The sequence below is a fragment of the Oppia nitens genome, unplaced genomic scaffold, assembly GCF_028296485.1.
Source record: "Oppia nitens isolate AA-2021 unplaced genomic scaffold, nextdenovo-longstitch-racon4-pilon3 scaffold19_pilon_pilon_pilon, whole genome shotgun sequence".
NCBI classification, from domain to species: domain Eukaryota; kingdom Metazoa; phylum Arthropoda; class Arachnida; order Sarcoptiformes; family Oppiidae; genus Oppia; species Oppia nitens.
Window position 1 is genome coordinate 363,848 of NW_026533198.1, and position 25,455 is coordinate 389,302.

The 25,455-nt window shown below is 25.0% G+C and overlaps 4 protein-coding genes across 4 annotated transcripts; 1 reads left to right on the plus strand and 3 right to left on the minus strand.

Moving 5' to 3' along the window:
• Positions 1-115: 115 nt before the first annotated feature.
• Positions 116-5,043, minus strand: LOC128966012 (actin nucleation-promoting factor WASL-like). The gene is made up of 6 exons (XM_054312812.1): positions 4,696-5,043; positions 4,424-4,564; positions 4,200-4,286; positions 3,865-3,964; positions 1,619-1,693; positions 116-1,383 (listed from the first exon to the last, which is right to left on the minus strand). The coding sequence occupies exons 1-6, from the start codon at positions 4,828-4,830 to the stop codon at positions 263-265; spliced, it is 1,659 nt and encodes a 552-aa protein (XP_054168787.1). The 5' UTR covers positions 4,831-5,043; the 3' UTR covers positions 116-262.
• Positions 5,044-8,592: 3,549 nt separating this feature from the next.
• Positions 8,593-11,471, minus strand: LOC128966118 (nicastrin-like; the record flags this gene model as incomplete). Its single annotated transcript, XM_054312931.1, has 9 exons — positions 8,593-8,662; positions 8,735-8,964; positions 9,086-9,255; positions 9,379-9,394; positions 9,584-10,479; positions 10,566-10,701; positions 10,830-11,124; positions 11,223-11,346; positions 11,432-11,471. Coding segments are annotated over 9 exons (1,977 nt in total), but the record flags the coding sequence as incomplete, so codon positions are not given.
• Positions 11,472-16,139: 4,668 nt separating this feature from the next.
• On the plus strand, positions 16,140-23,966 carry LOC128966216 (polyadenylate-binding protein 1-B-like). The gene is made up of 4 exons (XM_054313057.1): positions 16,140-16,332; positions 16,458-16,792; positions 16,897-17,364; positions 23,731-23,966. Exons 1-4 carry the CDS (start codon positions 16,256-16,258, stop codon positions 23,841-23,843), a joined length of 993 nt encoding a protein of 330 aa, XP_054169032.1. The 5' UTR covers positions 16,140-16,255; the 3' UTR covers positions 23,844-23,966.
• Positions 23,967-24,165: 199 nt separating this feature from the next.
• On the minus strand, positions 24,166-25,360 carry LOC128966119 (39S ribosomal protein L46, mitochondrial-like). Its single transcript, XM_054312932.1, has 3 exons — positions 25,023-25,360; positions 24,768-24,907; positions 24,166-24,683 (listed from the first exon to the last, which is right to left on the minus strand). Exons 1-3 carry the CDS (start codon positions 25,295-25,297, stop codon positions 24,166-24,168), a joined length of 933 nt encoding a protein of 310 aa, XP_054168907.1. The 5' UTR covers positions 25,298-25,360.
• Positions 25,361-25,455: the final 95 nt, after the last annotated feature.

The window sequence follows — 25,455 nt, forward strand, 5'->3', positions numbered from 1 at the left end:
TTAATTCTAAATAATTTTTGTTATCTTTGAAAAAAATCGTTTTTTTCTGAGTCTTTCGAGTCGTCTATCTTTATATTAATAATAATTTTCAAATCATACCACAACTCATCCATCATTTGACTCAAAAAAAACTTAAGATATATTTCATTATATAAACGAAAGTAATGTCACATAAAACTAAACCGAGAGAGAGAAACAAAAACTCATTTATAATACTTTTGACAAAAAAAAAAATAAACTAAACTAAAACCCCAAACAACAACTAATCCCATTCGTCATCATCGCTACCACCATCTGAGTCGCCGCCGCCATCGCTTTCGTCGTCAGTCCTGTTGATAGCTTTGGACCGTTCGTTCATAGCTCGCATAAGTGCCTCCTTAAGACCGCCGACTTCGTCAGCTTTTTTCGGTACTGGTTTCAGTGTCCGGTTCTCAGCCGGTCGTAGGCCGACTCCCTGTTTGATTTGGTTCAACAGTGCATTTCGCGGATCATCATTGGATGATGTATTGCTTTTGTTAGAATCGGAATCGGGTTCCACGTGCTGTAATTGTCGACCTTTTCTTATTTGATCCATTAGTGCCGATCGATTATCAGATACTGCCGGTAAATTGGACATTGGAGGTGGTGGCGGTGGAGGTCCGCCGCCGCCTCCTCCTCCTCCTCCTCCTAATACAGGCATTGGAGGTGGCGGTGGTGGAGGAGCACCGCCTAAAGGCATTGGCGGCGGCATAGGAGGTGGTGGTGGCGGAGGTGCAATGTTTGTTGTGGCCATAGGAGGTGGCGGCGGTGGTGGCGGCTGATGGGCAGGTGGAACACTGTTCGCAGGTATTGGCGGTGCAAATGGTTTTGGCGGTGATCGTCCGTGGGCTGGCGCCGATAATGCGTGCAATGTATGGCCGCCCATCGGCTGCTGCGATACTTGCTGTTGCGGTGTTGTTTGTGGTGGTAGTGATGGTGCGGACAGTTTGGCGTTTGGCGGTACCGACGGAATCGACGGCGGCGGACTCTTAACTTCTTGCAGTGCAGCCTCAATGCCGCCATGTTTTTCAATAAAATCATAGATAAAGTGTCGGGTGTCGCGATCCTGGAGCTGCTCTTTGGATATGCCGGCCTCTTCGAAAAACTGTATCATCCGATGGTCGACATTTTCCAAATCGAAACCCGTATTGGGATTCCAGCCGATATGCTGGACATGTTGAAAGTTGGACGGCGCACCGATATCACCTTTGGTCAGCTTTACCCGACGTTTGGTATCTTTTTTATTGGCCGACTTTTTCGTCGTCGGAGTCCATGTTGTCGCCGTCGGCGGCGGCGTCTGATTGGTGTGGTTTTGTATTGCCTGAAATTGTGGCCGATTTGTTGGCTGCTGCTGGAAATGTTGTCCTGAATATGGTTTAAATAAACAAAAATGGTTTAAAAAATTCAATATTATGTTCATTAAATATTTCGATGTGTGTGTTAGTGAGAGAGAGAGAGAGAGAGAGAGAGAGATAATTGATTAATCAATTTTTTTTAGTTTTTTGTGTCAATTTTGTGGTGCATTCATGCAAATAATAAGACACACCAACAACAACAAAACTCTTGTAGTTGTTGTTGATGTTGTCGTTTCTGTTATTACCGGCATTCACTCCTGTCTGTGTTGGCTGAATAGCTGGTAGTTGTTGTTGTTGTGCCTGATTTTGAAGCCTTTTTTCTATATATATAAGATAATACCAAACAAACAAAAAAAGATAATGTTGTTAATTAACAATATGTATTACTAAATATATAAAACAATTAATTAATTTATCACAAAAACATCCACAAAAATAGTGTATACCCCCCATAATAATTGTTATACTAAATAATGAGGTTTACAGCACACATCATACACACACACAGAGAGAGAGAGAGAGAGAGAGAGAGAGAGAGAGAGAGAGAGAGAGAGAGAATCAATTTATTATTATTATAATTATATTATTTTTTGTCAAATGATTAACTGATGGACTATTGATTTAGTTAATAGCAAACAGATATATAAGAAAAATACCTAAAAACACATATACCGTAATCTTATACAATAATAATAATAATAATAATTGTGTCTAATCTAAAAAACACATCAAATAGCTTGAGGACAGTTATAGTTGATTTTATATATGGTGTTTGGTTTTTTTAAAAAAAAGTTAGTTATTTGTTTTGCAATCATCCCGTTTTTATACATTGATTATATAAATTAAATATATAATAATAATAATAATAATAATAAATATAACTATGTTTTTTGGTCAAATGTTCAATCATTTAACCATTTATTGTTAGCATATATATACTGTATATATCTTGAGGAAAATATATAAATAATTAAATTTTATGGTTTATAACAAACAAACAAACAAAAAACATAATACAAACTAATGCTAATTACGGTAAATATTTAAAAAGTTTATTTTATAATATTAAATATATTTCTTTTAACAAAAAATATTATTTGATGTATTTTTTCTACAAAAAAAAATTATAACAAATCTAAATAAATGGTTAGTGAACTCCAATATTATTTTATTTATTTAAGAAAAACCACAATTATTTTGTAATGACTTATATAATAAATTTTTTAATTTTAATCAATAGATAATTTATATAAACTGTTTTAAATGTATTTAACTAAATCAAAATTATGGCAATTCAAGCCTTGAAACAATTTACAATTTAAGGCATATATATATTTTACTTTTAAAATATCTTTTCAAACCTAAATTTATTTTGTGTGTATAAAATTTATAGCCCTATAATATACTGTATATATAGTATATAATCATTTAAATAAATTAGAGAAAAAAAATTACAAATTACTGATAGATTCAAAAATCGATTACATTTTTATAGCGACTCTACTTATAAATTATATATATATATATATATATTACTATATATATTATTGTATATATACTGTATATATAATATTGTGGTAATGATTACGAAATGGTTACAAACAAACATATGAACAAAAAAAAATTATTTCAACAAATATAATGACAATTAAAATAAAAGAGGTTTATATTTGTTGTTGAAATCTTGACTTACATTTGGATTTTTTTTTAATTTTAAATAAAAACCAGGAGTTTAGCCTAAATTTTCACTTAATAAAACTTTTTTATTTAGTTTTTTTTCATTAACTATTTTTTATTTATTTATTGATTATCAAAATAAATTAACTAAAGACAGAAAAATAACTAATATTTTTAAAAAATCGATTTACTTGAAGACAATTATTTGTTTTTTACGCTCATTTAATATATATATATATATATAAACTTATTATAATTAAAATGATAAGAAAATTCATTTAAAAAAATGAGAGATGAGATTTGTGTTTTTTTTAAATAAAATAAAAGATAATAACAATAATAATTGGATCCAAACGTTTAACTTTTTTCAAATAAATAAAATAAAACAAAACAAAAATATCATTTAAATTAACAAAATTTTGAGATCATTTTTGATGTTTACTTAAAATAAAATCTCTGTATTTGTATCATATATATTGTTTTTTTAAACAAATATAATTATTTTTAATTAAAATATATAACCGAAAAAAATGTGTTTTAATTTAGCTAAAAAACTACTAGCAATCATAAGATAGTTTAGATAAGAAAATTAAATAATAAATTAAGATATATATATATACTTGTATATATTAAATATATATTTGTGCTAAAAATAAAACATTTCTATTAACAAACAAAATATCATTTAAAACAAACAAACAGATAATATCAATAATATTACTAATAATGTAAAGTTGAACATCAGTTAAATAATAATAATAATGAAAATATGATAAAATCGTAAAAATAATTGTCATATATATAGGAGACAAACCTTGTTTTTTCTTAAGTCTTTCATCTAGTTTTCCATGGATTGCATCCCTAAACTGTTTGGCCTCTCTATCGTCGGCAAAGTTCAGACCAGCCATACAGTCCTACAGTAAACAAATACATAATAATAATAATAATAATAATAGCATTAAAAATAAACACAATAATAATAATCACTACAATAGGTATAAATTTTTAGGATTAAATTACAACAATAATTGTATATTTAAAAAAAAAAACTTTTAAATATCAAATATATATATATATTAGACTATGAGCTCAAATATCAATTATAAATACTGTATATATATTTTTATAAAAAAAATTATTATATATTACATGAGCCTCGAAGGTGTGGAAGAAATTTCTGGGACACTTGTAATCAAATGTATTGTAGAGCTCCTGTTCCCAAACCAATTGTCGTTTCTGTTTATTTCATAATTTACCGATAATTATCATTCAAACAAAAAAACATTAAACAAACAAAACATTAATCTCAAAAAAATCCGATTAAATAATTATAATGATTGAAATATTTTTCAAAGATATATATATATAATTACATCAAAATCGTAGACTCGTATAAAATAGGATCTCTTGGGATTGTCTTTAACAAAACAGACAACACCTGTACACCGGATCTGCCATTTTGTATGATAGGGTGCCTCCGATAGCAACAGTTGGACCACTGATGTCGATAGTGTCTGAGCGATGGGACAATAATAATCAATGAGTAAAATATCATTAGATGACATCATCACACATGTTATCTTAACTTCACTTAAGAGAAACTGATCCCAAGTTAAGTGATCCAATCAATCATATGATATATTACCTGACATTTCTTGCCCAACAAACTGAAGATGAGTTCGTTTTCGTCTTTCGACAACAACATCGACGATCTGTTATCAATTGCCGGCTGATGTTGTCGATGATGTTGTTGACCACCACCGCTGCTGATTGTGGCCATCGATGATTGATTGTTGCTGTAAATCAATCAATGAATAGATGGGATGGGATGTGTTGTGTTGTGTGAATATATGGATATATATTAAGACAATGGGATTTAATAATATAATTAATTTCAATATTGGTTTCAAATGTCAACCAAAAAAAAAATGATAAATAAAACAATTGATAAAACAATTTATAAAACAATTTATAAAACAATTGATAAAACAATTGATACAACAATTGATAAAACAATTGATACAACAATTTAGGTCAACATTATTATAATGGCTAACAAATTATTATTATTATTATTAAATAACATATGATTTTAATAATAGTTTTTATTAATCAATAATATATTTAGAGACAAACAAATCACATGTTGTTTATTGGTTTCGGTTTTTTTTTAAATTAATTAAATAACTAAATGATAATTATTTTTAATTTATTATTAATATATTTGAAATCATATGAAACAAATTGATGGCAAACTAGTGGTCAAACAATTATTAATATAATAATTGATATATTGATGTCATCATCAAAATGAAACCAATTTGAAAATTATTATTATTATTATTATTAATGATTACACTGTTTATTATAAATTTTAATTATATATATATTAAATACTATTATATATATATATATAAATTAAATTATAGTTAACATATTACTAATAATGATAATAATTTAGTATTCAATTGAAAATTAATTAATAATTTGTTTGTAAAACTCATTCAATAAAAATGTCATGTGTTTTATAAAAATAAAAATAATTTACATTATATTTATTATAGCAGTAATAACAACACATTATAGACACTATTACTACACCTATTGTCTGGGAGTTTAACTAAAATAATAATATTACAGTAATAATAATAAAAAGCATTTAAATGTTTTAAAAATTTAATTTTTAATTATTAATATATATATATATATATTATTAGATAAAATTTATTAATAAACAAATATTTATATAAATTTATTTTTTTCTCAAAAATATTATTATATTTTATTTATTTTAATGTATTTATAGTTAAGAATTAAGATTTTTTAAATTATTTTTTGTTGTAATTTTCCTATTTTTATCTGTATTTAATATATTGTATAATAATTTTTTATATATATATTAGTATAAATGTTTAAATAATACAGGTATATATATATATATATATATATATGTTTGAAAAGTTAGTTTAGGTTTCCAGGTAATATCAAATTAAATAAATAAAACATAACAAAAAAATTACCCACATGTTTGAAATATTTTTGCCAACAATTTTTTTAGTGGCAAATATTTTTATGACATTTCAAGTATAATAATAATAATAAGTAGTATTGTATTATATTTTGGATTTAAGTTATCTTATAATATATTAGATAAAAAAAACTAAATACACATATTTTAGTTATAATAATAAATTGTATCTATATATATATATACATGTATATACTGTATATACATATGATACCACATATTAACAAATAAATAGGTAATATTAACAATAACAAAAAATGTGTGCAAATATTATTTACCATAAAAAAAGTTGGATGACTATTTATAAATAATTTTAATTAAAATAAATTAAACATTTATAATTGTCACTATAATAAAAAAAACTATATATATATGTAAAACTATGTATATTATATTTAAATGAAAACATAGTATATATATATATGATAATTTTTCAATTAAATATTTTTTGTTAAATTAATTTAGCAACAAAATTAAAAACTAAACAAATTATGCAATAATAGTTTTGACTATAAAAAACTATTAATATTTATCTATTAATTTAATAATAAAAATTTATTTATAAATAAATTATAAATTCCCAAAACAGTAATAATGATATAATAATAATTATATCAGATTTTAATAACCGTAATAATAATAATACTAATAATAATAACCGTTTTATTATATAATAATAACTTATGAATTTGTTAATTTGTTAATATCTATCTACTGGTATATTTAATTTGCCTATTATTAAAACTTACTAATTTGACTCATTAAATTTTTATTAACATTATTTTAGTAATAAAACTCGTTAATAGAAAATATAATTATTAAAAAAATTATATTAATTGACCATTATATGGAAAGTACTGTAATATTACTGTATATATATATATAATATAAGTTAACTATTATTCTGTATATATATATACTGTATATTAGTTTCATTTTCATAATTAGGTCTTAAATGAGCTAATAATTGAATTGATTGCTATCTAAAAATAGGTCTCAAAAAACAGTATGAATCTGAATGAAACACACAAAACACAAAAAATATTCAAAAAAATAACATAATTTTAATAATAAATTAACATTTTATGAATGAATAGCATTCAACAACAACAAAAAATTGAAATTATTTTAATTTCCGAAACCAACAACAAAAAACTAAAATTTATTATCTTTTTCTATTATGGGGTTTATGAATGTAATTAAAAAAATAGTTATGTAAATTATATAATACATTGTTTGATACACAGAAAAACATACCTAATTTGATATATAATCCTAGTTTGACTATAGTTATCGTTTTTGGTAAATAAAAAGCCCAATGACTCCAATACTTGATCACTTGGTAGTCGTATATGTGTTATAAAATCAGGTGTCGACACATTAAATGTCTGAAATTCATTCATTTTGTATTATTAATTAAAAATAAATATTTTCAAAAAAAAATAATTTTCAAAAATTAACTCTTGTTTAAAAAAAAGATTTTATTCAAACACTTAACTTATATACTTATTTACTAAATTAATAAATGAAATAAAATTATTGATATATTTGTTTTCTATACTATGTTTCTATATATTATTATTATTATACAAAATAAATTCTGGGGTCTAAAACAATCAGTAATTTTTTTTTAATAATAATAATATATTAAAAACAAATACATAGTTTATTACAAGTATAATAATACTACTAATAATAATAATAACTATTATTTACAAAATAATTTAGGTTATATTTACATTTAAATTAATGCCAAAAAAATAAAGTCGTTTTTTAAAAATATATATATATATTTATATAATTCAGAGAATTTTATTGATTAACTATAATTCTTATATTATAAATACTATAATTATGTATACAATATAATATTATATGATATATTATACTGTATATACAGTATACATGTATATATTATCGTTTTATACAGTAATTTATAATAAAAAAAAACCTAATGATCTTTAATATAATAAAGACAACTTATATTTGATGTAATTATATTTAAACAAATATTTTCAACTAAAATACAAGATTTTTTTTTGTTAATTTAAAATAATTACTTTATAAAACAAATACAATGTGTTGTCATAGAGATAAAAAAATTGATGTTAAAAGATATAAGCAAATTATTTTTTTGGTCTTATATAAGTATATATTATTATAATTTTTGTTATATATATACAGATATTATATAAGTATAATATTGTAGTAAATAATTTGTATAATAATTAAATTAAGATATTTTTTTGTTGCTTAATACAGCCAACAAACTGATATCAATATACAGTACACTTATAATGTATAAACAATTTTTTTTATTAAATTAATTTTCATGTTATTATTATTAACATATGAAAAAAATCAAGTTATTAATTACAATTAAATTAACTTTCTCTAATATATACATTGAAACACACTTTATATAATGTGTAAAAAAATTAATTACTGTATAAATCAATAATAAAATTAAAAAAATAATAATAATATTTGTTTTTTTTTGTTTACAATTTTTTTTCAATCATCTGAGTTATTAAGAGTTTCATCAGAAACTGAATTTTCATCAATCAGTGATAATAATTGATGACTATATCGTTGAAATAAATAAATAAAACAAATTGATAAAATCAGTATAAATAGACCAGAAATCAATGTTAACCACTGGATAGTCGGCGACGACATCAGAAATAGTCGGACACTAATCAGCCGCCGATCGTAATGACTTTGTGTCCACGAAGAGTAGTGGTCACTATTTTGGCCGATTTTTAAACTATCGGCGACACCGATAAATGGCGGCGAAACTGTTTTCTCAGCCCATATCCTATTCCTTGAATATCTAATACATGTGCCGTTAAAATCTGGACCCGGAATCCATTTATACTTGAATTCCTATTTAAAGAATATTCTGTTAATATACTGTATATATATATATATATATATATATATATATATGTTTTTTCTGTTATTTTATTATTATTATATAATTTATATGTCTATTACTACTACTAACAGTCTTTTCTATACTATTAGATGGCTTACAATCGTCTTCATTGGTAATGTTTGCAATATTTTCACTGGAAAAGTATGACAACAATTCAAATACTGTAGTGATTAATGAATTTTTGCTTAAATAATAGTAATCTTTTCCCAATTGGTTATTCATATTCATCTTAGTCATAGCTGTCGACAATAATAATAATATAAAATATTATATATATATATATTTATGTGAAATATATTGATTGATAAAATTATAGTAATCTTTTTTTCACAAATATTGAAAACAAAAAAAACTAAACTTACATTTTTTGTTGTATATCTGATTAAATAGCGTACAGTTAGTATCAATAAAATAGCAATCAATTAGCTGATTGACAATAGTTTGATTGGCTTTCACTAACAACTGTTTTGTTGTTGAATTTGTTGTTTGATTTGTATGTAAATTATTAGTAATATTAATATTATTAGTAGTAGTTGTTTGCATCAAATCATAGACAGTATTTGATACTATAGTTGAAATTTGTGTCAAATGTTTGACTAAATTTCTATCTGATTTGTTTAGTCTATGAAAATCATCGTAAATACTATTATAAAATTTATTACTATATTCTCGCTGATGGTTAGCTAAGACTACGCCAACCAGTGATGACGACAAGTTTTGCTTAAGAAAACTTTGTAGAGACGATGGAGGAAGCGGTTGGCCATCGATAACACTTTCAACTACCATATCATCCAATTGATCGGCATTTGATTTAATCAAATCAATCAATTGGTTCATCAATCCATCATCAGTTGAATAGACGTTTTTATGTATATATATTGTTTGTTTGGGATCTGCTGTTGTATTGTTGCTATTATTGTTTGTTGAATGCATTGCCAATTGACTTAATTCAATAAAATGTGACAATTGTTTGGATCTTAAGCCAAAAATGCTATTTGAATCCAATTTACTATCAATATTGTTGTTGTTTAATGACATGTCATAAACCGTACGACTGGATCCAATATAATCTAACGATTCGCCATCAAAGATGGCAAATACGACTGTCCTTTTCATTGCTGTTGTTGTTGTTGTTGTTGTCGGTTTAGTCATCTTTTGTCGGCTAATCTTATCTTCATCACTGATAATTGAATTTTTATTATTCAATGCATCATTCAATGTATGGACAATCGACAGCATAGTTATTAACGATGTTAGTACTGAGTCTGCACCGGCACCAGCGGCACCGGTACCACCAACACTACCAGCACTGTTAGCAAATAGTGACAATGTATCAAATCTGGATGCGACCAACACTACTGATTTCATATCAGCAATTGATTTATTATTACTACTAGTTTTCTGGTCAATACTTTCTAAACTGCTAAACAAATTGAGGACTGTTTCGGGACTACAAAACAGATCTACAGGTATTGAATTAAAATTAAAATAAAATTAATTGTTTTTTTAAATAATATATATTATATATATATATATATATTTGGTATACTTTTCTTGAAAATTTTTATCGGATTATTGCCAATATATGTCTTTCGTATACATGTCGGGCCATCTTTAGCACCAAACATAGCCGACTTGAGTTCAATGGCACAAACAGGCCAACCGGTGCCGTATTTTTCAGAGCACTTTAATTAATTAATTAATTAATAAATAATAAACAACAATAAAACAAACAAAAATCAATTAAAATATAAAAATCTAATGAAAAATATATACTAATGTATTACTAATTAAAACAAAACTTTTGAATTACATTATAAATAGCTGTTATATTAGTTTGATTTTTGATAAGAAATACTGGAAACGGCCAGTCGTTGAACATTAGATTATGATTATTATTATGATTATGATTGTCATTATCCATACGATTCCATCTAATTGTTGAACAATGACTATAATTGCCATCATTTACATAGAGATCGTGATATTCATTAGGACACGACCTATCAAAGGAATGGTATCCCAATTGACTGTCAACTGTCTTATTGTCCAAAATTAATATACCAGTCAATCGATTGGCATTTTGTTTTAGTAAATCAAATGTTTTGCTAAATTAATATATAATTACAGTATAGAGTGTAATAATAATAATAATCAAAATTATGTGTGTTATTATTTAATAGCTATTATTAAATATAATTATTACAAATTAAAATGTTTAGCAGTCATAACTACTATATATGGACTATGTTTGCCAAATTTGATTACAAAATCAATGTCTGAATCGTTTTTGATGATATGTACGGCACCGACATTACCACTTTCATGTGCTTATGTATATACAATATATATTAAATTAAATTATATTTTTAATTATTATTATTTTTTTAATATAAAATGTATTTTTTTACATACATGAGCATCCAATTTGATGAGTTAAATTGAATCGTCTAATACAATAATATTTGTCCTCTAATTTTGTATATATTTTCTCATATATTGTATCACTATTTGCTATATTATAGTATACGGTATTACAACAGAAATAAATTAGAAATTTATCAAACAATATATACTGTAATTATATTTATGTAGTTTGTATTTATTTATTTTTTGGCAATAATTCATTAGAGATTTTAAATATATATATATATAGGAATAATATATTACATACAAAATGAAATAGTGATGAATAGTATAGTAATATTAATCCAATAGATATCCATTTTGAATAAATAGCTAATAATTACAATAAAAAAAATATTACAATTAATTAATATAATTAATATAATATTAACTTATAGTCACACACGAAAAAAAATTATATTGAGATTATAATATATAGTGTGAATATTTGATATATTTTGAAAAGATTAAACGTTAGATATTTTTTGTGTTTAAAAGTTATATAATATCAACAATTTAATTAATTTGTTGCTAATTAGTGTAAACTTATATTATTATTATTATTTGAAACATTGTTTAATTAATTAAATTATTATTCTCGTGAAAAGCCTTTTTGAATTTAAAATTATTTTTTAAAAAAAATAAAACATTTATTACCTGTAATTATCTATCCATTATATAATAGCAACAAAAAAAATAATTTATTTATTTGTTGAATTTAATTAAGTATTTAGATTAGATTATTATTATTATTATTATTATTATAAGTTATTTAGCATTAGATTTGAAAACTTTTTGTTTTATTTTATTATAATTACTTTCTCTGTGTGTATATTAAACTTTAACATTTCAATTGATTGTTTAAAATTATAACTAAAATTAGCTATTTAACATTTAAAAAAAATAAAATACTATTTAAAGTATATATAAATTGAGACATAATCAAACAATTATTGAAGAAATAACAAAAAATAAAAATTATTTAAATCTAAATCTAATTTTTTCCAATTTATTTAATCTTATTTTTTTTATAAATATATATTTTTTTGGGTAATATAATAATGTCAAAATAATTTAGTATTATTACAGTATTATTATTATTATTATTTAATTCTTATTTTATTAGATCTATCTTTAAATAAACTTAAACTTTAAACTATTTCATGAATTATTAAGTTATATATACAGTATATATGTATATAAATTGAATAAAAAAAACTGCTTATTATTTTTTGGTGCGATTACACAATTTATCAGAAATAAAAATAAAATAAAATGATAAAATAGGATAAATTTTTTAGATAATAATAATAATAATATTCTCTACCAATATATTAGATTACAATAGATTAATATATACAGTCTATTATTATTATTATTATTTACTTATTATTTTTGAATTATTATTGTCATTATTATAAATATTAATATTATTTAACAGTTGAACAACAACAAAAAATACTTAAATAAATCCTACAGTTTATTATGAAATGTACTTTTTTTAAAAAAAAAGATTATGTATTTTCTTAAAATAAATAAACAAAACAAAAAAACATTTTTATTCACAAGTTTTCAATGATTTCAATTTAATAAGTATTATCTACAAATAAAAACAAAAAAAACAACATAAATATTATATATTAAAATTATAAAACTATAATAATAATAATACTCAATTATATTTTTTTATTGGAAAATTTAATTCATATTACTATATATTTAAATTGATAATATTTTTAATAATAATAATAAAAAAATAATTTTCATTATTTCATAATTATTTATAACTTTATATATATATATATATATATAGTATATTTGCGTTTTACGTAATACTTTATGCTTAATTAATTAAATTAATCAAACATAATAATAATAATAATAATACTATATTTTTTAATATAATTACTTTTTGTGTGTGTATGTGTGCTATATTTAACCTGTTAGATACAGTATAATGTAATTTATACGTATTATTTATTATACAGTAATATATATTTATATTTATTATTTTTTAATGTTATTTTATTCAATCAGCTAAACTATAATATAATATATATATATATAAAAAATAATAAAATTTATTACAACACACAGATATCTATCTATGCTTTTTACAAATAAAGTCTATATAGAGTTACATAATTTTTTATTAAATACAACAACAAAAAAAAGTTATTTTTTTATAAGTCCTTTGATTGTCAAAATTAATTTCAGTTTAATTCATATTATATATCATCATATGATATAATAACCCATAAAAGAGAAAGAGAGACTCAATAATCGTAAAAATAATAATTACCAGAATTAGGACTTGAAATACAATATACAGAATATATATATATACCGTATATCTAGTATACACTACAAACATAATTTAATTTCGTATCGCAAAAATATTGATATCATTAACTTTGAACTTTAATAACTTTTTTATTTTTTAACTTAAATAAACAAATTTGATATCAAATGAAAGAACACTTTTCAAAGTTTATAAGTCAATAAATAAAATTGCATTAATTATCATATTATCTATAAAAAAGCATAAGAAGTAAGAAATGGTAAAAAAAGTTATGTACAAAAAGTATTTTCGTGAAATCAAAACTTTAAATATTATTAACAAAATAAAGCTATTAATTTAGTAAAAACAATATTAATATCGAGTATTGCCTCCGTTGGCATCAATCACAGCCTGCAATCTTCTTGGAACACTTTGGATCAGCTTTTCTGTGACTTCTTCAGGTATATTTTTCCAGACTTTAAATAACGACTCTTTAAACGCAGAAAAACTTTTTCTTTCGCTCTTTGGCACACGTCTGTCCAATTCATCCCATAGATGTTCAATAATATTGAGGTCAGGGCTCTGTGGCGGCCACTCAAGTGTCTCAATTTGATTGTCAGACAACCATTTCTTTGCCAATTTTGATGTGTGCTTTGGGTCGTTGTCCGCTTGAAATAAAAAATCATCGCTTATTTGTAGATCTCTGGCACTCTGAAGCAAATGTGGGGTCAAAATATTGTTAACGTAAATGTAGCGGTCCATAGTTGATGGAATTTCGACCAAATGGCCAACTCCCTGGCCTGTCATACACCCCCATACCATAACTGATTTCGAGTGCTTCACAGTTGGACATATATTATCAGGATTAATGCTTTCGCCTCTCTTTTTAAACACTCGTTGGCGACGTTTAGTACTAATAATCTCAAATTTTGACTCATCTGACCACAAGACCTTCCTCCAGTATGACATAGGCATCCGGATGTACTTTCGTGCAAAGTCTAATCGTTTTCTCTGATTTGTTAGGCTTATCATTGGACGTCTTCGCGCAATACCACTGTAATAACCCATTTCTTGAATCCGGTGTCTAATAGTGTTTCTGTGACACAAAATGTTTCTGGCGGCCAACTCTTCCTTAATCTCATCGGTGGTCAACTTCTTATTTTTTGCCACAATTCGACTCAATATCCTGTCCTGTTTAGCACTGGTACATCTTTTTCGACCACTTCTTGCGAGATTTCTAACTGTCCCGTACTTTTCGACTTTCTTTACAATTGATCGGACAGTATTATCAGTTGTTGTAAACAGTTCCGCTATTTTTGCGTATGACTTTCCGGTGCTGACTCTCATATCATACATTTGTTGGCGAATTGCATCTGAAAATTCTTGTATTTTAACCATTTTTATGATAATCACTGCATTTACTGTTTATTTACGTGTATTCAAATTAATAACAATGCATTGGAATCAATTGGTCCCAACAATGTGTCTGAAATCACGCGCGTTTTAAAAACACGAAAATAATTTTTGTACCTAAATTATTAACACCTATAACTTTACCTTGATATATTTTGTTATTTAAACCATTGTTTTGACCATCTAGTATATCAATTTAATTGTGATTTATTACTCTATTATTTGATATCAAATTTGTTTATTTAAGTTAAAAAATAAAAAAGTTATTAAAGTTTAAAGTTAATGATATCAATATTTTTACGATACGAAATTAGATTATGTTTTTAGTGTATATGTAGTATTAATATACAGTATATACACACATATTAAAAAAAACTATTTTCACAAATAATTATAATTTATCGACAATTTATTTTGTATATATATATATATATATATGTGTGTGTGTGTGTATTAATTTTAATTAAATTTTTGTTGTTTCGCTAATTCAAAAACACTAAATATTAATATTTAATATATAAAAAAAATAAATAAAAAATAATCGGTCAAAATGATTATTAATGATATTATATAGACTCAAAAAAAATATATACAATTTAATTAAATTAAAATAATTAATTTTCTTATATTTGACTAATATGTATAAATAAATATATATATATATATATATATATATATATATATATATATATATATATATATATATATATATATATATATATATATATATATATATACAGTATATATTGTATATAAATAAAATTTATATAAATTTTTATACAACAAAATATTTGTTTGTTTTTCACTCTATAATATCATAATTAATAACAAATACAACAACAAAAATATTAATTTTTTTTTAAAAATAAAACATTTTATAACAATTTTGTTTGTTTGTATTAATCCTAAAAAATTCCTATTATTTTCAATTATAATACAGTATTATAAATACATTATAAAACTAAACGTTATTTATTGCAATCACATGTAATAATAATAATAATAATAATAAACAATAAAATAAATAATTATTATTTCGACGGTTAGTATCGTTTAGTAGTTGTCTTCGCTCAAGAAGTAGTTGATCCGTGACTAAGTATTTTGGATCCAATCAATCACTATAAACAACAACAACAACAATGAATCCATCGTACGATCCGATGATGCAATCGCTGAACGAAAGGAAACGTCTGGAAATGGAGGCCGAAATGAACAGGTCTTTCATATCATATCATATATGGTGACCATCGATGGTCATCATCATCATCACCACAGTTACACTACTGATGATATCTATAATTAAAATAACTTTTTTTTTTGTTACATTGCAATTGACTATAGATTTGAATTGGAGATCAGTGCCCGACAACAGGTCTACGATGGTGGCCATCATCATCATCAACAACAACAACAACATCCACACCATCATCACCACCAACAACACCCCCATCCCCACCACCATCAACAACAACAACATCATCATCAACAGCAGCAGCAACAACAGCATCATCCACACCATCAGCCGATGCCATCAGCGGCTGGTGGCGGCGGTCCCGCAAACTTTCAGTTTATACCGCACTCAATTCAAAGACAATTGCCGAGGTCGGGAACACTACCGCCGCTACCTCACCATCAGATAAATCCGATGCACATGTCCTACGAATCGCAGACCAATTGTATGATTATAATAATTATTATTATTACTATTTTTTTAAACAAAACTTTACACAAATATGATATATTGTTATCTTTTTTTTGTTGTTGATGTCATCGACGGTAGCTATGAATCAAATGAAGAATGACTATCATCATCAGCAGCAACAGCTAAATAGTGGTATGTCTACACCGAACACTGGTGGCGGTGGTGGTCCCAGTAGTGGCCAAACGGGTAACAGTGGAGCCGCCTCCTCCTCCTCGGCTGCCGGTACTTCAAAAAAGTCAAAGACATCGTCGACAGCTGAGGGCGGTAAGGGAGGTAAGAAACAAAAGAAACTGTTGCGTATGGCCGGCGGAACCGTCTGGGAAGATAACTCGCTGGCCGAATGGGATACCGAAGATTTTCGACTGTTTTGCGGCGATCTCGGCAACGATGTTACCGACGATGTCCTGACCCGGGCGTTCAGTAGGTTTTCATCGTTTCAAAAGGCAAAAGTCATTAGAGATAAGCGAAGTAATAAAAGCCGTGGCTATGGTTTTGTCAGTTTTAAAGATCCGCAAGACTTTATCCGTGCCATCAAAGAGATGAATGGTTTGTCATATATTTTTTTGTGTTGATTTTGATTTATTTATCTATTTATTTGTTTGTTTGTTTGTTTGGTTATATAATAGATGAAAGAGAGTGACTGAGAGAGAGAGAGAGAGAGTATTATAAATGATTTTTTATTCACATTCACACCATTCATATATATATATATAGTAGACTATATCATATACAGTGTATAATATGTCAATTCAATAGCTTATGTATATATTATATAAGGTTTATTGTATATGTTATACTATATAACAGTGTATAAAAGTGTAATATTATACACTGTTGTTATTTGGTGATATCAATTGGATATTATTATTAGTATTAAGGGTTTTTTTATAGTGTGTTTTATCCAAATTATTATTATATTAAAACGGTTATACAATATAACGGACATTAGCAAACATACCAAACCCTTCACAATAACACACACATTGATCTCATTAATATATATTACTAATACTGTATATAAAACTATTAAAACTATACCGGTATATAAACTTTTATATATATTGTATATGTGTTTAATGTTAAATGTATTGAAATTTATTTATTATACTTGTTTAATGATCCAACTATTACCGTAATTATAGTAATAATACATTGATTAATGTATAATGTATTAAATTTTTAAAAACAATTTTTGTTGTCTGTGAAATGTTTGAAACTTTATTTTTATTTGTGTTTTATGATTAACAATTTAATTCATATTATAAATATTGAATTATTTTGTTGTTGTTGTGTTAAATAAATGTTAAATAAATGTAATATAGGTTTTACAATATATTCAATGAGTTACTACTGTAGTATATTAGTAGTACAGTATAGTAGGAATAATAATATTTTATTCACAATAAGCATAATTAAATATATTTAATTATATATTTTTAATTAATTAATTAATTAAAAGCTAATATACATAATTGAAAATTTGTTTTAATAATAGTAACATAGATTTTTAACATACTTTTTTAGTATTAGACATCAATAATAATATTATTATTATATAACAATAGTTTGAAACAATAAATATTTATTAACATATAATATTATGTGTATATTTATATATTAATATATATATATTAAGATATATAAATAGGGTAGATATAGATTATCTATATATTTTTATTATATTTGTGAAACAAATATGAAATTGTTTAACAACAACGACAACAAATTTTTAGATTAATTAATTGAATATTAATTTTTATACAATTTATTATTTATAATAGATTATCATTTTTTATATATAAGATTTTTGTTTTTTTTGTGGTTAGAAATTATTTTTAAAAACTATATATACCGGTAATAATAATATTAATAATTTTGTTTTAAAACTAAACTATTTGTTTAATATATGCCAAAGAGATGAGGTACAGACCATCGTCTACCTGTACCAGTAGTGTATGAGCTATGCTGACGGTGATGATGACGACTATTTTGTTGTTGTTGTTGAGCCATCACCTCTTGTCCACCACCAGTGTTGGTCTGTTGTTGTTGTTGTGCTGCCATACTATTCAGCAATTGTCTGAAATGTTGACTGGTTTTAGCTGGTGATGATGATAATGATGATGTCTTCGTTGATGATGATAATGATACCGTTTTTGGATCAAATTTTGATCCAATATTTATATGCGAACCGCCCGGTCCCCAGCCTTTCGATAGAAACATATCGCGTTTACTGTATAACTGATGGCCATAATTGCCAATTTTCGGCTGATTTTTTAACAAATTAGACAATTGATTACATGTTATGCCATATGATTTTGCCAATTCATAAGCACAGGGAGGCTGTTGTTGTTGGTGTTGGTGTTGGTGTTGTTGGTAGTGATAGGGAATTATAGGAATATTATTATCCATAAGATTCTGTGATAGGTATACATCCCGATCACGTTTACCGTTACTGTTTTGTACGACTCGTCCCGTTTTGTAGCCTTCGTGTAGAAAATCGGTTAGTGCATCGTAACCGGGTATTTCGGGTGACCACACATTAAAGTAGACTGTATGGGGTATTATCTTAAACGGTTGTGTATTATAATAATCATAGTCATACTCATTGTCTACCTGTTGTTGTTGTTGTTGTTCACTATTATCATTATTATTATACCAATTGTTGTTAAACTCGATGTAATCATCATCGGTAAGCAACTGATGGTCATTATTATTATTATTAATCGGCTCGGATTCATGCGGTGCCCCGGGTGTGGTCATACCTGTTGATGTTGACCTGAGCGCCGATATGTCAATGTTAAGTGTTTTTGCTGGCGATTCCAGCGACGATGATGATGATAATGAGGATAACGATGCTGATGATGATGATGATGGTAATGAAGGTGATCCAAGGGCTGATGGCAATTTATATGACGGTTGTCCGCTGCCGTCATGCAGTGTCTTCAAGTTGCCGTTTGATATTTTTGATAAATCAATTGGCATTAATTTTTTAACTATCAGTTTGCTATCAGTTGGTGCACCAAAATAGCCATTTTTGACGATTATTATAAAAATTAAAAACTTGATAAACATTTTGTTTGTTTGTTTGTTTTTGCTTAATCTAATTGTTATTATTATTTTAATTTTTATAATTTATAAATAGAGGGTATAGAATATATTTTTTGAATTATTATTATTATTTTTGTTAAAAAAATTAAACAAACAAATAAATGCTATGTTGTTTGTATGACAAACTGGAAACTAATGTATTGGATGATTGTCATCACCCGACTAGTCGGTCACCGTTTGTGTGTCAAAAAAAAAAGTAATAATAATAATAATACTATAATAATATGTATCTTTGGCTTACAGTTTTGGCGTACTATAAGTTTTTTAAAAAAAGCATTCATTCACTTATATTTATATACTGTGTGTGCAGTAGTTTTTGTTTTTGATGGGTATGTTTTGTGCAGCCAATCAAACGGGTATTGGAGTTACTGAATGAAGTGGGAGTCGGCATATTATACCGTATATAATATATGATATGTATGTATGTGTCTGTAATGTGTATGTATGTGTATGTATGTGTATGTGTATGTATGTGTATGTATGTGTATGTAATGTGTGTATGTGTGTATGTATGTGTTTGTGTTTGTGTTTGTATGTGTATGTGTATGTGTATGTGTATGTGTATGTGTATGTGTATGTGTATGTGTGTGTATGTGTGTATGTATGTGTATGTGTGTATGTGTGTATGTATGTATGTATGTGTATGTGTATGTGTATGTGTATGTGTATGTGTATGTGTTTGTGTTTGTGTTTGTATGTGTGTGTATGTATGTGTGTGTATGTATGTGTGTGTATGTATGTGTGTGTATGTATGTGTGTGTATGTATGTGTGTGTATGTATGTGTGTGTGTATGTATGTGTGTGTGTATGTATGTGTGTGTGTATGTATGTGTGTGGGTATGTGAGTGTGTGTGCTTTTACACACACATGCATACACACACACACATGCACACAATGTATGTATTTATACGATTCTCTATAGAGATTCTGTACCTTAAAAATTCTGGAGCATTACTATTGATTCACTGAATTGTATGTTAAGTTTAGTTTAGTTTTTTCTGGATATTGATACTTATTTTTATGTTAAGAGTTGATATCTTTTTAAAAAAGCCTTATTTATAACAAGTTTTTTGTTGTCATCGTTGTTGTTGTTGAAAATCTTAGATATTATATAACTAAACACAAAAAAACTATATCATTAATTAGTGTTAAGTGAATCCGTTGTAATTATACTGCGATATAATATTTTATTGTAAGAGAATATATATATATATATATATATATATATATATATATATATACATTGAATTATATGTATATATTGTTTATTGATTTTTTATTATCAGTTTTTTATATTATTAATATTGATACTATATTATTATTATTATTATTATTATTATTATTATTTAGTATTTAATGTGTTTTATTAGGGTAGTATATATATATATATACAGATAGGGAGAATAAAGTTGAAGACGTTTTTGATGAATGATTTACAAAATATAGCAAATATTAGATATTATTTTTTTACTGAAAAATAATCTCCAAATATGTAAAATTGTGTGATAAAAATTATATTAATATACGATTTAAAATTTGGTTACAATTTACTTTCAAAGTTGAAATACACTTTTAGTGATTTTTAAACAATAATTAATATTAGTATTTAATAATAATATATTTTAAAACAAAAAAAGTTATAAAAATCATAATTCCTAATAATAAATGTAAACATTAGTTTAAAAAATTGCATAAAAGTTCTAAAATTCCAAGTCAAAAGACAAATCAAATAAGTTAAACATAACTCAAATAACTGAATTTAAATTAATAATTGTAATAATAATACATATAATTAAAAAATTAAAATTAAAAACAATTAATTAGTTCTAAAACTTAAAAATCCGCAGCAAAATTTTATAAAATTGCTTAAATTAATAAAGCAAAATCACATTAATATAAAAAATTATCAGCAATAAATAATTACATTAATTTACTCTAGTTAAAGTTGAGAAATAAATTATATTTTTCGCATTTTATACAGTCATGTTTAATGCATTAAAATTAAATTATAAAACAAAATTTTAATAAATATCTAAAAAACAAATATAGAAAATCTTGAAGATATACTCTATCTCATCATTGTTTAAGACTGTAAAGTTTTAGACAAAAATATTCATCATTAATTTATAGTATTTAATATTTTTTTAAAGATATCTTTAAATTAATAATATTATATTTATTTAGAGCATATTTAGTTATTTTTTTACTATTAATACAGATTTTAACTAAAATAATAACTTTATTGTCCATAGAGATTTTAAATGGTCAAAACGACTATTGCTTTTATTAAAAATTAATTTAATTTTTTAGCAAATGATGCCTTTAAGTTTTACTATGTCCCCAAAAAATATCAGTTTTTTAATATTTAAAATACTCGTTTAAACAAACAAAAATAACTAAAATAATTTTGGTTAAAAATGTCTAAAGGTATATCTCAACTTTAAAAGTAAATTGTAGCCAAATTTTTAATTAGATTTTAAAATATTTTATATAACAACAATTTTACATATTTGCAGATTATTTTTTAGTAAAAATCTTTTATCCAATATTTGCCATATCAAGCAAATCGTTCATCAAAAACGTCTTCAACTTTATTCTCCTCACCTGTATATATATATATAAATAAATCTTATAAACAATTTATCATAACAATAGTTTTCTATTGTTTATAATATTAGGTGTATATATATATAACTTTGATTCAATTGGAAATAAACCTTAAGACTAATTAATGATTGACAATAATATAAAAAAATATAAATACAAATAATAATAATAGTAACACTTTTGCTAAAATCTGCTAAAAGCTATGGAAAAATAGTGTATCAATAGTTTATTTATTTTATTTAGTGAATTGGCTACAAAAATACATGAATCATTAGTAGTTGAGTAAAAATAATACTAATATTTTTAGTTGTAATACAATAGTTGTTATCAAAATATTATACAATATATATATATATATATATAATTAATATAGCTTTAATAATAATAATAATAGTAATAATAATATAAAAAAATATGAGTAAATCAAATGCACGCCCACTTCATTCATGTTTTATTATTATTGTAAATATGATTTTTGTTTGACTTAATATTTTTTTCTCAATATACTATATTATACGGTATATATATAATTTAAAAACTTATTTTTTATTATTACTATTTTACAAATAATAATCGATTTTAAATCTAAATGATATATATATTCTAATATTTTTTACAATTTGTTTTCATCTTTTATATCTATTAAAAATATAATGTGTTTTTTTGTTGGTTGTTATTTTGTAATATTTTTTGTATTAATATTACCAGATATACAGTAGTGTTTTTTTATCAATATTATAAATTATGATTCTCTATGTAATCTCACTTTTTTTTATTAAAATTATTTTTTAAACACACACAAAAAAACATTTATATATTAATACATATAGTATTATTTAATATTCATCAATTCATGAATATATTAATATATATATATATATATATAAATATATATAAACTATTTTTTAATTTTTAAAAAGTAGTGTACTTGTATAAATAATGATATGTAGTGTTTATACTGTTATATATATATATATTTAAATGACATTTAAGTTTTTATCATAAGATCCAACAAAATAAATAAAAAATTAAATTTTTTATTTGTTTTTCTTTTAAATTTTAGTTTTTTTTATATGTACTGTATGTCTTATTTTTAGATTATATATATATATATATTAATATTTATAAAAATGATGTGTGATTTTATTTATTTATTTATTACAACCATTTATTATTATTATTATTATTATTATTTAGGCAAATACGTTGGCAGTAGACCTATAAAATTGCGTAAATCCGAGTGGAAAGAGAGGAGCTATGATGTGGTCAAGAAAAAGTTGAAGAATAAAGTGAAAATGGGTTATATTTGAATGGATCAGACCATCATCGATGACCATCAATGACCATCAATTTGATGGTCATTTTTGGTAGTTAAAAAATAATTATACGCAACAAACACAACAATACACACTCAAGTAGTATATTATTAACAATACATACGGTAGTTATAATTTTTATAACTACAGGTAATGATATTTATTATTACAGATTTTATTTTTGATCATTTTATATGTAATAATAAATTACCGTAAATTATATATATATAAAACATTTATAAGTATATATATAAACAATTTGTAATTTATATATACTGTATATATTTTTTTTGTTTGTTTTTTTTAAATTATGAATTTATTGTGAAACTGAAAACCTTTTCTTAACAATTCTACTAAAAGACTTATTTCTCGACATTATGTCATTGATGTCCAACTCTTCAATAAGTAATGATTTTTCTATTGTTTTCCAATATTTTTCTGGTAATAATTGATCCAATTCTTTACGATTAAGCCATTCGTAATCCAAACACAATTCATCGTTCGGTACAAACTCTCCCATCAGATGAATAGCTTTGTAGATGAAAATCTTTGCTCCTTTTAGTTGTAACCGATTGGTCACATCAGTGGGATATCTGTACGAATAGACAGCCGACGGACTATTGCCCATAAATTTCACATCAATTTCCTGTTGTTGTTGTCCCGTAAACTGTTTGAGCCCTCGTTCGGCCGTTTCGCGCATAGTTTCGCCATCCGTATGGATGGCCTGCGGTAGTAGCCATTGATCTGTTTGGCCGATTCGTTGTTTGCATACAAGCATTAGATGTTTATCCAGACACCTGTCCAACGATTTCCTATCGCTGGTCATATCGGCCTCTGAAACAACATACCAATCAATCAATCATTGATATCATTGTCTGATTTGTCGGATCTAACGATTATGATCTCTATCTCTCTTACGGGTAATTCTCGATGATTTCGTAAACTGGTCGTAGAGTTTGACATAAAACTCTTCAAAATCCTGAGCCGTTTGTTTGGCCGCTGCGTCCAAATCTTTTTCGTCCACTTTGTCGCCCGAAGCTATACGTTTGGCCCGCTCTCTGATCATCGCCGGGCGGGATATAACCACACATATAAATAAATAAATAAATCAGTTTTAAATCGGGTAATGATTATACAATCAAATCAAATCAAATCACTGGTCGGTTGGCTTACATATCGGCAAAATGTCTCATTTCGTGGTCACTCAATAGACTATTGTTCAGTTCAATGGTCTTCAATACGGTGTCCATCTTCTTCTCTAACCAATTCATTTCGGGTACAATCTGTGGCAATCGTTGAAGACATACTGCGGCCAACAGTTGCCAATCGCTGGCCAATCGTTTGCCACAACCGCCGCCGCTGCCAAACAAGTTGACCGCATGAACGGCAGTAACTGTTTTCCGTATCATCCGTACCGACGACGACATCGGCTTTAATATTGTATTCATTATTATTATTATTATAATAGTTATGTTGCAGTACTTGTAATCAATCAATTAATAATATGTTTGATAATTAATAAGTAATTTAATTATAACAAACAAACTGTAAATTTTAAATGTTTTTAATTTATTATTTTAATAATTTTTTTAAAGTAAAAATATAT